The sequence below is a fragment of the Paraphaeosphaeria sporulosa genome, assembly GCF_001642045.1.
Source record: "Paraphaeosphaeria sporulosa strain AP3s5-JAC2a unplaced genomic scaffold CC84scaffold_9, whole genome shotgun sequence".
NCBI lineage: Eukaryota > Fungi > Ascomycota > Dothideomycetes > Pleosporales > Didymosphaeriaceae > Paraphaeosphaeria > Paraphaeosphaeria sporulosa.
The window spans coordinates 365,272-381,369 of NW_017253368.1; the positions used below are offsets into that span (position 1 = coordinate 365,272).

The following is a 16,098-nucleotide window of genomic DNA, read 5'->3' on the forward strand; positions in this document are numbered from 1 at the left end:
TGCTACGAATAGATCTTGGGGATCAATAACGTACCTGGCAAGCGAGCGGCGCAGGCAAGCGAGCGGCGCACCCCACCAACTTTTCACCACTTTATAGGAATCTATCTCAACAATAAGATAAAATAATAGAATATACGCATTATGCTAGATTAAGCTACATCTCTAGTATCCTTCTTACATGTTCGCGAGTTATGGCCAGTCTCCCTACAGCGCCTACAGCGCGCGGAAGCCTGCCGACTGGTACCTGATCGCGCCCTACCTTGACGCGTTTCCCCCTCAAGCTGCTGCTCAACCTCATTTTGAGCTATAATTTCCTCTGCCTCTGCCTTTGATAGGGTGCCTTGCTTCTGGATATGCTTCTTTTTGCGCTTTCTGTGCATTGTAGTAGTCTCATTTGCTTTCTTAAGGCTCTTAATCCGATCGCGCATTAATGCTATTTCATACATTACTATTGTAGAGCCTTTCTCAAGCTGATTAAGTCTCTTAATAATAGATGTAGGTGATGAGCTTCTATGCCTCTGTATCCTATCGCGTATTAATGTTGATTGAGCCTCTAGCTCACGCGCGTTACTTAGTGTTCGTGCTTCCTAGAGGGTAGTCTCTAGTGTAGGTGGCGTTGGCGTATGAAGCTTTACATTAAGCTTCGCTATCACCCTATTAGGATCATGTGGTACTAGGCCAGCGCCTTAAAAGCTTGCGCAGATATTCTCCTTTATAATTAACTAGTTGTAGGCTGCGTAGAAGGCTGGTAGGAACTCTAGCTTAGTAATATGGTTGATGTGATCGTGAATTAGGCCCTTAATCTGGCGGCTGTATGCGCGCTTTAACGGCAAGAAACAGCCAATATTAAGTGGCTGTAGGAGGTGCGACGAATGTGGCAGTATACAGAGAGTATAGATGTTATTCTCCTTATAGAGTGCTTGAAATTCGAGTGAGTTATGGCTCTTATAGCTATTAAGTATAAGTAGCTGGCGCGCGCCTACCCTACGCTCTACTATATGCTTAATAAAGTGCCTCAGCCACTCTACTCTAAGCTTATTTGTTGTCCAGCCATTATCGCTAACTGCGAAAGCCCAGTCGCGTGGTATATCATTATCCTTATACTAGGTAGAGAGGTGATACTGGCCAGCAAAGATGATGAAGGGCGGGATCGCCCAGCCAGCAGTATTAATTCCATGAATTGCTGTAATCCACTCGCGATCGCCTGGCTGTAACGCTTTTGGCCTGCCTCGTCGCTCTGAGCCTGTGACAACAAGCTAAGCTAATATCCTGCCTATCATAAAGCTAGTCTCGTCGAAGTTGTAGGTATCCTTATTATAGATCCTATAGGTAGCTTTCGTGTGCGCTATAAGGTCGAACTAGGCCCTAATTGCCTTAGGATCCTTACATAGAGCTCTCTGTTGATTATATGGTTGGTTGAAACGTGTGGTAAGGCTTTCTGTCCGCTTGATAAAGTTGCGTGGCTACTTCTCGCCTACTTGGCCAGCGCCGCGCTCAGCGAGTAGTCTATTTACCATATCTCGAACAGCATCTAGGGTAGGCGAAAACCCTCGCGAATCTAGGTCAAGTATATACCTAGTAATCACCTCCTCTTCTAGCTTAGTGAGCTTCTTTGAATTGGGCTCACAATCGCGTCGCGCAGTGATTCCAGCGCGTTGGTGGCGAAGCGTGGTTTCAGAGACTCTATATATTGCAGCAGCGCGCCTTCCACTTTGTAATTAATTCTGATTGATAGCTGTGATAGCTAGAGATATATGAGCTTCATTGTAGCGTGATTGAATAGTGGTTGGTTGATCCATTGTGATTAATAGGTGACGCGTCGCGAAAAGTTGGTGGGGTGCGCCGCTCGCTTGCCTGCGCCGCTCGCTTGCCAGGTACGTTATAACGAGGGTCGCATACCGTGTCCGTGCACGCGATGCGCGGTTTCGCCAGATGTGCGCCCATCACCAAATCACTGAGTTGTAGAAATCGAGTTATAGAGCCACCCACAATAGCTTAATTATTCTAATAATCCATCTAAATACTAAACAAACTACTGCGAAAAAGATGGACTACTTGAATTTCTGTGGGAGTTTGATGTTCCTGCCAACCCTCGTAGTTCTCACAGATGAAGGATCACGGACCTAATCACCTCCCCTACCCTCTGCAACCACCTTACGCCTCTGTTTTTTCTGTATAGGCTTTACAGTAGGCTCTAAAGCCTTCCTCTTTCCCTTTTGGGAAGTTTATATAGGCTTTTTAGTGTTTTGTTTCTCTTTTTCTTTACGTTGGTGTGCAGCCTATTTCTTAGCCGTAATCCTCTCCTTTTCTTCTCACCTTTAAATCCTTAACCTTGCTCTTTCTTCTTTCTCTTGAAGTTGATGTACCTTTTTTGAGGCCTTTTCTACCTTCTTACGAGCTTTTTTAAGTTGTTGCTTCTCAGCTTCTTAGTCTTTAATCCTTTAGCGGAACTGGGCCTCCCTCACTTTAGATGGGGACCAGAATACAGCGCCCCCGCGGTACTCCTGGCGTTGCTGTAGGTCTAGGGGCTTGCTTTTCTTCTCGTGTTTCTTCTTAGAAAGTAGAGCCTTTAATAAGCCTTCTACTTCTGTGTGGAGTAGCTCATTTTGGATTGATATATGGTGGAGTGAGCGGCTCAGCTTTTGAGCCTCTCTACTACTCTAGTCCTTTACTTCTAATCATATTAGGCTATATAATTTGAGCCAATCCTCTCTACTAAGGACTGAGCTAGAGTTCTCTCTCTCTTCTTGCTCTGGTGTTGATTTCTTAAACCGTTTAAGTATAATCTCTAGGCTAAGAGGTATTATTCCAGTTGCTTAGAAAGACCTCAGGATTGTTTTTTCTTAAAAGGAGCAGGTCCAGGCTTCCCAAAATAGTGGGAAGAAGTCTCCTTTCTTAACTGGTAACAGTCCTTGGGCGTTGTGGAGGTATTTTGTGAGCTGTTTTGAATAGGCAGACGATAGAGGCTTGAACATCACCACATCTAGTGGCTATAACGTGTGGGTTGAATGAGGGGGGAATATTAGGAGGAGAATTCGATTCTGATCACAGAACTCGATAAAATCCATAGTGATGTGGGATCCATGGCCGTCAAGGATCAATAGCCGATAGGATTGTCGTGATTTCTACTTAGTGTATCGATTAAACACCTGTTCAAGCCACGCTAGGCTAATATCATTGTTGGTCCAGCCAGAGGGAGATGAGCTGACGTGAACTTGGTGTTTTCCAGCCTGAATTCCATCTACCCAAGAAGCTTGAAGGGCTGAATTTGCAGAGGCAAAGATTAGAGCAGGAGGGAGAGCTGATCTATCACCACAAACACATGCTTGTAGTGTTATCCACTCTCTATTACCATCTTGAAGGGCTGCTGTAACTTCCTTTCGGTCCCACATTACTTTACTAAAGATCCTTTTACTTCTTCCAATCACCCCAATAAGGAAGCCTTTCTCATCCATATTGTACGTGTGACGTGGCTCTATATCGTATTTCTCAATAACCTCTATCAGAAGTTGAAAGAATAGTTGATATTTATCCTCTGAATCAGCATGGTGGCGATCGCGATCCATTCCAGTACTCCATCGGGGGGTAATAGAGATCCCATGGCGGGTGAGAAATCGGGTAACCCAGCTCTCGCTCACTGGCTCCTTTGCTATAGCTGACGCGAAATTTTGTACCATCTCCCTTGTAGGTGGTAGCCGACGAGCTGTAAGCTGTTCTATATAGCTTACAAGCTCTAGCTCTTGTTGCGGAGTGAGCTTTTGTGTGTTGGCGTGCTGGGTAGCAGATGAGGCTGTTTCACCCTTGTGCCGGCGCGTCAACGTTGAGCGTACAACACCATATTTTTTTGCTATTGCAGTGTACGTAAAAGTTTCGCCTGGTCCTAGGGAGTTGATTTCTTCAATCGCTTCGTTGATTGGATCCATATTGGTTGAGTTATGAGGTTGTGAAGATTGCGCGATTTTTCTGAGATCGCGCATCTGGCGAAACCGCGCATCGCGTGCACGGACACGGTATGGAAGGGGACAGTCTTCGACAGGATTGTTGAGCGGGCGCCAGACACCGCCAAGCTTAGTTTCTGTGGTCCTCGTTATGCTTTCTCCTTACTTAACGATTCGAGCTCTATAAGTTATCCATTGCGCATGTAAGGGTGCACCTCTTCCTCTGTGAGATGTTGTTGTATGCGCTTTGTCATTCGTGAACGGTATGATCTATATGCACTGGGCGAACTGGTGGCGCGGCCACTACACCTCTGGTTTGTTCGTCTTCCTCGTAAGCGGACAATCCTAAATCACTTTTTCTGAGCTATCTAGTAGCCTAAGTTTCATATTTGCATGATCACAAATCGGAACGTACCCGATGATGAAAGCATATTAAGTTACGTATGAAGCATTACACTTTTGTGATACGAGCCCGGTGAGTTCGCGGCAGTACTCCTGGATGGCCCTTGGTCACGCGCATCTTTTTCATAACCCCGCCTTGAGTCATGTGCTCCAGGTTTGTCTTACAGAGAAATTACGCTGTTTTAGTACCAGGCACCTTGAGAAAGTGCGATTTCGTTGTCTTAAACAGTTTTAGGAGCTTTCTGAAAGTAAGAGAAGCGGTAACCACGCTGTCTCTTGATGCGAACAAGCTACTCAGTAGAAACGAAGCGAAGCTAGTCTTTCAATTTGCTTGGACACGATCCGGCCATCATGTACTATTTGATGTCCTCTAAATTTGGCAAAAGGCTTCTCTCAATTATCTGGGGAAGAGTATATTTTTGGCATACTGCAGCACTGGTAAGAACGGCGTAAGATCTGAGGGTCTGCGATTATACAACGGTAGAATCACAGTATAACGTTAATAATTACAACAATGGATCCACTATCTCAAGTCCAATCACTAGATGATAATGACTTTTATTGCAATTTGCATTTAAGATAAAGACTCAGCCTTATCTTAGGCTTGTAAGTTTCGTAGTTAATCTCCAAGACCGTACTCATCCTTCTCTATCTTTAAGCGTATAACATCGTGCCCGCGGACGAGTCTTTAGGTTAGGTAGGAATGTCTTCTAGAGCTATGCCTTTTCGCCCACCAGGTCCATATTAGATATGTAGCGGGCTTCGATCTTTATTTCTTTGGCTGAGAACAGCAGATCCTGTTAGTTCGTATGATAAGGCAGGAACTTTCTACTAATCCCTTTTGATGGATACATTGCTTTTACCATCAAGGCCTATCTGATACACGTACACGGGTCGCTGATGCCATTTCCGGAAATGTTCAGTAGAATTTCCACAGCAAAAGTGAAGTCCAGGTATTCAGCCTTGCACCAGTGTGCATTGTATACATTTTGAAATACAAGCCATTACGGGCTGCTACTAGAATCCTTCAGAATCGTGTTATAAATCGAGCAGTGCTTGCATAACGCAGAAAGGCAACGACACAGCATGCAAATTAGGGAGGCACTGCAATCAGAGATGCTGGCATACATAAGCTCAAATTATTTAGCGCTATCCAGCTAAAAACCTGAGCATTCTGCATGAGAGGGTGAGAAAAGATTTTCTTTTTAGTTCCACGCTCTCTCGGGAGTACCCCGCAAATAACGAACTCAGACTGTTAGCTGACATATGAGGGCAATCTAGCTCAGATTAGTTGTTTAGACGATAAGAGTAACTTATACTAGGCTAACATAGAGCTCTAGACCAGGTACGCTATTGTAGCTTATAAATAGGATTACTTCATCAGGTCTTTGTTTGGCTAACGGATACCAGCCACTATAATCCCTTGGTTTCAACATACTGGTCCGGATCGATTCTTATCCTCCAGATACACTGTCTGAAATGTAGTAAGGCTTCGCATCATTGATTATGGGAGATCACATAAGAATGTGAGGGTAATGGAGCTGTCAGGGGATGCTTCTTTCCAGAGCCGCGACATTGTATGTTCGTCAAGGCAACTAGTTTCTTGGGCTAATAAAAGAACGCGAGCGACCTCCCGTTATCAGCCTTGCAAGGCTGCTTCATCTGGCAACGATCAGAACTATCCGCAGCGCAGAATCACGGCGTTTTGAGACCTGGTCAGCATTGTGCATGCGTGGCGTATTGCAAAACTACTAAGGGTAGTCTTATGATACACGATTAAACCCTTTCCTGGCTTCGTCAAGTTTCCCACATTTCAATTTGATCATAGCAAGCTTCAGTTTAGCCGCATTGCTGAATGGATGAATTTCACATTTTTTTCTTATATCTTTTTACTCTACCAGACCTACACCATACCTACACTATCCTCAAGTACAGGATCGTTCTTCTCTGTGATGGTAGCAAACCTCATCTAGCATGGAGACATTCCGTAGCAAGCTATATTAATATCAGTCCCAACTACCGAATACGGCAGGTAACGTACAGGAAAAGAAAGCGGCAGGCATCATGCCATTCGTTCGAGGGTTCAGAGTGTACCACATCCTTGGTAACGTTAGTTCTCAGGAAAACATAGTCATTGTATTCACTCAGGGACGTACGAATTCCCATCGTAAACTTCTCCGAATTGGTAACAGGAGATCTGTACAGTGGAACCAACGGGCGTTGTACCGACTGTAGAGCAGCGATTTTTATCAGTGTGTGCACATCCGTATCGAGTCAGGCCCTTATTGTTGCAGCTGGAAGTGGATCCGCCAGTAGCAGTACAAGAAACCGGAGCTTTAAACTGTCGCTCATGGAGTTCCGGAATAGCGGCTGGGGTGGCCTGAACCGAAAGAAGCAGAGTTGCAAGCACTGAAATGGCTAAATGGCTCTTCATTGTACGAGTGAGTTGATTTAACTCTGAAAATAAGATAATTTATCTGACTTGGTCTTCTCACTAGATACTCTTGCGTCTTTTATGACTTTTCGCTGGAAATACTGCCAAGTTGTTCGTTCGGGCTCGAGACTCCTCTGAAAGGTGTGTACAACCACACAAGGGAGAAACTACGATGGCGGATCTACAGAACCTTTCTCGAATTGGTTTCAAATATCAAATGCAGTCAAGTTTGAGAAAGTGGAAAGTACTGGTGGGTTACATTACGTGCAACCGCCTAAGGCCTGGGTCTGTTGTAACCACTCCCTTGCTCATAACCTCACATGCCAACAGAGGAATGTTCGGTCTTTTCCGAAGACGTCGTGACACGTCGTATTTTCAAATCAGCCATCCAATAGACTCACAGCTTCGCTGCAAATTCTTTTCTTTTTTTTTTTTGCCAAGCTGTCATTTGACAAGAATTCGACACGCTCTATCTTGCTGGTGTCGCACGTCGGTGTGGAGCATTGATTAATCCGACTCATACTATGTTAGGTAGATAATATGTACATGGACTACCAAAAGTAAGAGATTTGCTGCCTGCTGGCTGTAAAACCATGAGGTCGATGTATGCACCCAAAAGGCTTTGCAGTCATCAAAGTGATACCACGGCTTTGTGGGGTTTTGCTATCGTCCTTCACGTGCACAAAGCCCGAGAAGGTGTTGCTGCTAGTCGGCTTGAAGCGTTACAGTGCTGTTATGGTCACCAATGGCTATGCTATCCCGTTGAACATGCCCCCTCAGAAGACTCGAACTTGCGATCTAGCCCCTATTTTGGTATGCTGTATAACATTCACGAAATAATCGTTAGTAGCAAGGTCACTAGGTGCCATTAACTAGGCTGGCCAGCACCAGTGGGTTTCAGTGTTCTAGAGTCTACTGAAATATGCCCACAGCTTTCTAGGCACAAACTTGGCGACCTCCAATCCCTTCATGCTCTCGAAGGCTTCATTAGTTGCAGATAACCTAGAGTGACGAGCCCCATATGCGCCAGGAGAAGGATGCATCGGCTAAAAATCCGGTTCGACAATAGTCAGCGGTCCATTCTCTCCTGTTCCATTCGTTCTTTACTCCTTTTTCCCTGTCCCTTCCCTCCATCTTTCCGATTGTCGTTTTTCCGGCTTAGATCACGATGTTCAACTCTCACCGTCCACTCCCTCGCCCAATCGCAAGAAGCTAGAGCGCATGCAAAAGCTACACTGCGATGTCGGCCGGCGGCGCAGAACGCTGAGATGCGTACCATATGCGTATAAGCTTCGATGTCTTCATCAATCTCATCGAGTACCGGAGCAGGGTCCAGTTTATCGATATCAGAGACTGTTCCCATATTTCCACTAGCTGTGACTGGATACCTTGCCGCTACAGCTTCAATCCGGCTTCCGCTCTGACGTCCGCGAATAATATCGCCCACGCTCTGCCCTTTTGAGATGTGTTTAGCCTCCCTTTCTGCCGTTGTTGCCTTCGCCTCCGCCTGTGCAACCACCACATCTTGGAAAAACTCCCAAATCTCTCTCTCTCTCTGCCCTCTCCACCAATTCCACAAATCTTTTCTACCTCTGCATCTCCTCTCTCAGCCTCTTGTCCACCCCCGTGTACCTATCTCTCACATTCTTTGGCGGATTAAGAACAGTACGCAGGTCGTACTTCAAGTCCGGCGGCTGACGAAGAGGAGGGGAGTGAGCATGTGACGTTATAGGCAGGCACACCGGAGACATCTTCACTTCGCTTTGCTCCGCGTTCAGATTTCCCTTTTCGAAATCCAAGTACAAGTGATTAATTTTGTTGGCAGTAGTGCGTTGACGCTGACGGACTATAACGAAAAGTAGACATTCGGCTCCAGTGCCGCTTGGATGACTTGTGAGTCAAGGAGCAACTTGCACAGCCTCCGACTAACGGAACGGTAGAAACCATGAGCATGCGCCGATACATGACTCAGCAGATCTGCAGATAAGTTAACTTATGAGAGCCATGACGTCAGCGTGTCGGACGGTCGAGCAGTATTTGAAGCCTTGGAGAAATGATCGATATTGACGCGCGTCTCGCACCATCTCTTTGGCGGACAAAACGCACTCACTGTTCGCGAGTTGACCCAACCATTATCATTAAACCACGGGAACACCATGAGGAACAAATGCAATATTAGTAATGATATAGGTCTCAGAAAAGCCGACCCGCTCGCGATTACTGCTACTGTTCTCTATTATGGCTTTCTAGCTCGGCGCCGCTAGAAAACCCAGCACATCAAGCGCCCCAGCTCCTGCATCTCCTCCGAACCGTTGGCTTCTACTCCTGCGATTGGCACCATTCCTACAGCTTCACCAGCAATCAAGGGCTCTGCAATCGGCGCAACAAATGTATCTACCCTTGACGGTGGGATGGACTGTGGACTGTATGAATCTTCCTCCTACTCATCGTAGTGTAGCGTTAGACTCGTCGGAATTTCCGCTTCCCTCGAGCTAGCGTCGAGGTACTTTTTCATCCTGAGTCCGCCGATGTTGTACTCGACGGTTGTGAGTACACCCTGCTTCCCAGGTGCGCGCCGCACGTTCTTGAGCTTGAAGACTTCTCTCAGCGTTGCAGTGAGTGATGCGCTAGCAAGGTGCTGTCCAAGGCAATAGTGTAAACCATGCCCGAAAAGCATGCTGTAGTCTTTCGTTGGGCGATGAGGATTGATCTTCTCAGGCTCTGGAAATGCGGCTGGGTCCATGGCGGCCATTGAGGTTGCGATGAGGACAGTATGGTCGGCCGGGATGAAAATGGATCCACGAGCGCCATCGATAATGGTTACATCGCGGGTTGTCACGCGGGGGAGACCAGGTATCGCGTTTGCGTGTCGGATGCCCTCGAAAACAAAGCCCAGCAGTTCTTTTCCAGACGCTACGTCGTTTCTTTGTGCCAATTGAATGATGCGTCGCCTGGACTCGTCGTACTCGGGACGTAGGTATAAATCGACCAAAAGCGATGCTTGCTGTGTAAGATTGCCGATGATAGGAGTGCTGATTCCAATGCAGTCCGCGACAAGTTCCTCGATCTGGAAATTATTAATAATTAGTGCATAGTAGAGCCAGTGCGCGACATACAGGAAGCTTAGTTTCTATGAGGCCGTGATAAAGACGATCCGCATGGGTTCCTACTTCCAGTCAGAATTCCAGCGACGCATAGGATGCAATCTACCAGGACTCACCAACTTCAAATGCACTACCTTTGGCAAGCCAGTCGACAAAGTGTTCAGCGGCCCCTGATTGCGTCTTGAGGTGGGTTTGAAAAATCTTTCGTAGAGGCTCTGCCGCTTTGACTGCAGCGTCGCGCAACCTCCACTCTTCTGCGGGACGAATGTTGAAGTTTTGGTAGATGAACAGGGTGAGATATGCAGTGAGCATTTCATAGATAGATAGAACTCCTTTTGGCTGCTCTGTGGTTTTCAACGGGATAGCAAAACGTTCCGCAAGCCAGAGTACAGGTACAATATTGGTCACATCTCGAATTACATCGAGTGACCTTCGACCTTTGACCGTCGCGAGTGAATTTTTCTGGATGAGCTTTTGGATTGTAGTGCTGAAGAAGGCAGCCACATTTTGTTCGAAACCGTCCTCAAAGAGCAGCTTACGCAAGCTTTTTGTCCGTGGATCATGACATTTGGGATCATCCCATCCGATGAGAAACTCATTACCGCCAGTTACGTTGCGCAAAGCCGCCTGGTACATCGTTCGGAAGGTACCATAGTCTTCTAAAGCCTTCTTACAACCTTCATTTGTCTGGATACTGAAGATCTCACGGTCGCTCGGGGGTCGACTCGACTCATACAGATGGAGAACACCATTGCCCTTAAGGATTTCCCTCGCGGCTTCTGGCGTATAGAAGGGCAGTAATGCGTAGGAAGAAGTTCCTAAGAATCCTCCAGGTAGGGCATTGAAAATCAGCCTCGAGAGCACCCCGCCATAGGAGCCCGCCGCGGGCTCTTGGAGTTTTGCAGCACCCCAATGGGTCAACGTATTACTGTTCAAGTCGTAACTCAGGAAACGATCACCTCGAACTAGAGAGACAGCATCGTCAAGTATGCCGCGACCAGTCGTCTGTCCAGGACATACACCGCTTCCCGGCATAAAGGGCTTGGTGCATTCCGCCATAAGCCCGGGGTAGAGCTCCATATTCTCGATGTCACCGTAGAGTAGTTCAGCAGCTCGAGCGACTGTGATGTCTGGATTCCAGTCCTCAAAACTGTCGTACGGTTTCAGGTTCAGATAGCGACGGAACTCGTTCAGGGTGCAGACGTTGAAAACATCGCGCGCCTGCAACTGGCCCATGATATCAACAATCTTCAGACTCTGCGGGGTACCACGAGCTCCAAACGCATGTGCTGGCTCCTCAATACAGTCTTTGATGAGATCTGCAAGCTTTCGGTCGTCAAATCGTCCATCAGGTCCGCGTTGGAGTCCCCCAAACGTCCATTCCCTCGGTTCCTGATCTTTAAACTTTGATCCGTAATTCATCATCATCTCTTTATACATGCCGGGAGTGAGTTCTTGAACCGAGTTAAGATCGGGGAACGCATCCCTGATGATGTCTTCCATCCATTGGTCGTCCGCGGCGCTTAGAGCAGCGTGCCAATGGTAGAGAACGGCAAACTCCACAGACACAAGGTTGCCAGTCCCACGTTCAACTCGTTTTCCACGCTCCCTAATATCTTTTCCAAGAGCCAGAGACCACTCGGAGTTAGCACGGGGGGTATTCAGAATGGCGGCAACGTAGTCGCGGAGTACAACAGAGGCAAAAAAGCCGACGTTGATGTTTCGCGTCAGTTGGAAAATGTCCTCGTCTTGCCTGCAGCAGCAGCCTATTAGCTATCCAGTTCCATTATCACTTCGAGATTGCCTACCATTTCTTTCCTGCATCATCAAGCTTGTTCCACGGCTTGTATCTGCCGCTTTCGTTCACCGTGAAGAGATTCTCCGCTATTCGATTGTGATTACGCGAGAAGAGCAGCATCACTGCGACGACTCCGGGGGGCATCATCATGATGCGAACGGACGCAATTGAATCTGGATATATCAACCCATTCTCGTACGTGCGCACGTATTTCTGTTCCTCTTCGGTGTTGCCGTACAGGGTGCTGAGATCCACATAGCTAGATGTCTCGTTGATCCACGGATCCGATCTTGACGTCTGGAAACACTCGTGAATGACAACGGTAGCGAAGGAGAAGAACAGGCGGTTCAGGCCGGACGGGTGCTTTCGGAAAGGACCTTCACGTTTGAGTAGTGCCTATTGGTCAGTTTGCACTCCCGATGGAGGAAGCCGCGGTCGTACCTCGTACACGTCTTCAACGTTTGGCAGGTTCGGGCCCTTGGGCTTCAGCGGAGGCACTAGTACCAAAAGATCAGCGGGTATACGCACTGCCTACACAAACATTCGTACCGTTTCGGGCGTAGGGTGAACCGGCCTTCCCTAGCTCCGGGTCCCATGGACTATTCCCCCCGCCATCATGGCGACGGTATCGGGCGGTCGGTCCAGCGATAGTTGGCGGAGGATGGGGAAGATCGTGCCAGAGCATTGTGATGAAGCCATCGGAGATCTTCTCGCTGAGACTGCTGTTCAACGGCATGCCCTGCAACATAGACACGCCGTTCTCGAGAAGAAGCTCCTTGTCGTCGATTGGGTCTCCGCTGGCCAACAACGGGATAGCCTCGACGATGGTTCTGGCGTTCTTGAGGCCCAAATTTGCGAGATCATGGCTGATGCTGGTTTTGGTGTCATTGGGATGGCCGTTGGCAGCCTCTGGGGGGCGCCCGTCGGCTGCTCGAGTGGGTTTCTTCCTAATAGTGCCGAGGAGCGACCTAAGCTGATTGGGCATTGTGGAGCCGGTCCGGCTTCAATGAGGTCTATAGGGGAGGTAGCAAGATGGGTAGAAAGCAGACAATGGGGCGAGTGGGTATGGTTGTGAGGAGATTGAAGTGGGGTTGAGGGGAAGCGGCAACATTTGTGGAAGGCAGCACGGTAGCGAGGAAGGAACTACAGAGCTCGGGATGCTCTCCTGTGGTTGGGAAGTCACCGTGGCACTTCCCTGCACGTTCATCGAGATACGGGAAAGACTTCTTGAATTAACTTCATGCGATGATCACAACAATGCTCGGGGGCGCTGTCAGGCATAGTGCGAGATGAGGACCTGTGGGCGTATGTCCAATGGGGGCTCTTGTGCTGTTGCACAACACAGCGAGGAGCGGGGGACGGCAGCCATGGCGGCTGGCTGTGCGATAAAAGACGAATGCTGTTGTTTGGAGGCGTGCGCCAGCGGTGCAGTGCATCATTACCGGGAGATGGATTGGGAGCTTCAGCTGAGGTCGTGTCGCGTCTCTAAACCGGATGAGGCAATTCCGGAGCCGATCGGCGCACGGGCCGATCCCCACAATACCGAATCACGCCCCAATCCTTCCCGCTACCACCGTCCTACACGGCATAACAACCTTTCCACTATTTCCCCGATTGTGGAACATTCAATAAGGTGGCGGCCTGACTCCGAACGGGGCTTGTTGAGCTGATTTGCAATGCATGCTCAGGTGTCGATCGCTCGCTTGAACGCACACGTGCCTCCAATCGAGGCAGAAGATGTCGAGACTTCGTCATCGAAGAAGAAGAACTGCCAAAAATGGGAGTCGGTAAGACCATCTTTGAGGCTGCTTAACCTCAAAACGGCAGATTCAGGTGTTTGAGATGCCTCCAGGTTCCACGATTTCAAGTTTAGAGGGAAAGTATGGCTTTGTACAACATTTTCCGGTGTCATAGTACCCTCCCAGCTCCGCCTAGCCAACGTCTCCTCCACTCGTCAAGACTCATCACCACCACCACCACCACCACTGCTGTCTAGCACGTGCTTGAAATGACCCCAGAATGAGCATCAAGGTTCCAGGGTAGTCAAGCCCAAACTGTATCGAGACCTGGAATGCACGCGCATTTCCAAATTAAGTAGAGACTCACGTTGCAGTCTACATTGCAATCTGTCCGGATGTGAGCTCGACTCATGTGGGCCAAATCTGGGGGATATTGGAGCCATCAATACTGCATACCAAACGTTCGCTACTATAACCCAGTCTTATCGAGCGCCAATGAGCAGCCAGTGTCTCAATTTCGCCCGAAACCCAGATGTCTGGCCCCCTATTGGATCTTCCGCAATGCTCTCCAGGGATCTATTGTCAAATTTTGAATATCCCTCGTCCTTGCTGTGCGTCAACTGCACCTCTGGGATCCATACTGCCGCTACCAGTGCCCCCAGGAGCATGGTAGGCACGAGAAATAGTAGTAATCCAGCCAATGGCTCTTTATCTGTACCACCCGCCCTTATGTATTTCATTGCGATCTGCGCGATGATTGCACCGAGCTTCCCGCAAGCAGCTGCAAATCCATAGCACGTGCCCCTGTTCTTGGTCTCGAACAGCTCAGCGGGCAGCATGAAGGTGATCGTGTTGGGACCCAAGTTCATCTACCCAGACGACAAGTCAGCCACTCCCTCGAACAGATTATTCCCTCCCGTTAGACTTACGAGAAACAAGGATATGGCGTAGAACACGACCGTAACATCATGGTGGCTCGTCTCGTAGACACTGAATAAGCTGCCACCAAGGATCGCGAAGACTATAGCCAGTACGACGAACATGATAACCATGAAGCGGACCCGTGGAACACGATTCACTAGGCAGAGAATCACGATACACCCAAGCACCGATGCAGGCCCCGTTGTCCAAAGGGCGCGTACGAAGTTGCCCTCCAAAACCTCGAAGATTGGTTGTGTCTCATCATGGGGCAGGGAGTTGCTATTCCAGTCGAGGGGATGCTTTGCGTCGTCCAAGTCTCCATCTGACGCTACCTTCGCGCGCCAAATCTTACTGATAAGTTGCGGTTGGTCCAAGCCAAGGCCGTAGTAAGCAATATCGAGCAAGAACCAGCATGTGGATGTTGCCTGTAATATCTCAGTACCATAACAGCGATATTCGAGAATGTTGCGATTGAGTGCTCGTTGTCCATGTTCGATGGTACCTGCGTTTCATACTTTGCTACACGTACCATTAATATAGGCCCATGAGGGCTGTTTGCAAACTGTGTAAAAGTATTCCAGATCCTCCCACACCATTCTGGAAATGTTTCCCTCGCTTTCGGCGCTTTGTTTTCACCTGAATTGCCAGAATGCTGACCTGTAGTCTGGGTCCGGACGTTCTCCCGCACACTCTGTCTTGGACTGGAGGGATTTGGTCCATTGGCCTCATTTCGAGAACCATTTTGCTGGTCAGCGTCCACTCGAGCGCTCCCTGTACCATCGATTCGGTGCAGAACTGTCGGTGAATCGCGGTTGAAGATGTTCCTCATCGATTCATGATATACTTCTGCGGTTCCTTCAAGGACAGCCTGACCGTCACGTTCCAGCAAAAGATATCGTGGTGTTTCTGGAATAGTCAAACGTCCGATGATGGCCAGAATTGCTGGTGCAGATCCGACTCCGATTACTAAACGCCAGACCGCATCAACGACCGGGGCTGCCTTATCTCGATCGGTTTCTGATGGGTTGAGCGGAGGTCTATGCCCAGCACTTATACCTCTCAACGCCCCAAGCCCGACGCCTTGCGCAGCAAGCTGCGCAACCGGTTGCATCAGGAAAACCGCAGCCAGCATGCGGCCGCGATGTTCAGTTGAAGACCATTCGGATGCGATCAAAGCCGACAAGGGGTATTCCGCTCCAACCCCGATGCCCAAGAGGGTACGCCAGAATATGATCCAAGGGAAGACGTACATCGATTTGTTGTCATAACCAGCGGATGCTTGGGTGAGTCCCAACGTAGCACAAATCACAATGACCAACTCAACCCCGTAGAGGCGTTTGCGCCCAAATTTGTCCGCGAGGTGTCCGAAAAGGATCATGCCTGTACAGGTACCCACGAGGGTAGCAATATTGATTCCAAGGCTGCGGCCGCCATCCCTCTTCTCCGGCCAGTACAGATATGCAAGTGCTGGCGCGACAACGTTCGTGGAGAAGATCGTATATGCTGGGAACACCTTTCTGTCAGCTCTTTCTGGCTAGGTGAGGCAGCACACGTACCCCCGGTGAAGAACCCAGAGGCAGCAACGAAGAGAATTCGTTTACTGAGTTTGCTCTCCTCGACCGTTCCGAGAACAATCTCCTGGATCTCCTCGAAGTCACGCCTCCCAGTTTTCCACGGCGCGTCGCTGTCTGAGTTATCCATACGGCCCCATATCTTTCGGAGTCGCCCTAAGAAGCTCATATTTGCAACAGCAGGGGGTTGG

General features: G+C 48.7%; 3 protein-coding genes across 3 annotated transcripts; all 3 read right to left on the minus strand.

Annotated features, from left to right (window-relative positions):
* Positions 1-6,309: 6,309 nt before the first annotated feature.
* Positions 6,310-6,774, minus strand: CC84DRAFT_1178965 (uncharacterized protein; the record flags this gene model as incomplete). Its single annotated transcript, XM_018180376.1, has 3 exons — positions 6,310-6,335; positions 6,382-6,440; positions 6,497-6,774. The coding sequence occupies 3 exons, from the start codon at positions 6,772-6,774 to the stop codon at positions 6,310-6,312; spliced, it is 363 nt and encodes a 120-aa protein (XP_018032358.1).
* Positions 6,775-8,966: 2,192 nt separating this feature from the next.
* Positions 8,967-12,661, minus strand: CC84DRAFT_1125986 (heme peroxidase; the record flags this gene model as incomplete). The annotated part of the gene is made up of 6 exons (XM_018175735.1): positions 8,967-9,841; positions 9,891-9,940; positions 9,995-11,631; positions 11,687-12,072; positions 12,118-12,173; positions 12,226-12,661. The coding sequence occupies 6 exons, from the start codon at positions 12,659-12,661 to the stop codon at positions 9,215-9,217; spliced, it is 3,192 nt and encodes a 1,063-aa protein (XP_018032359.1). The 3' UTR covers positions 8,967-9,214.
* A 1,374-nt stretch (positions 12,662-14,035) lies between these two features.
* Positions 14,036-15,840, minus strand: CC84DRAFT_1044463 (MFS general substrate transporter; the record flags this gene model as incomplete). The annotated part of the gene is made up of 3 exons (XM_018173400.1): positions 14,036-14,284; positions 14,345-14,814; positions 15,114-15,840. Coding segments are annotated over 3 exons (1,446 nt in total), but the record flags the coding sequence as incomplete, so codon positions are not given.
* Positions 15,841-16,098: the final 258 nt, after the last annotated feature.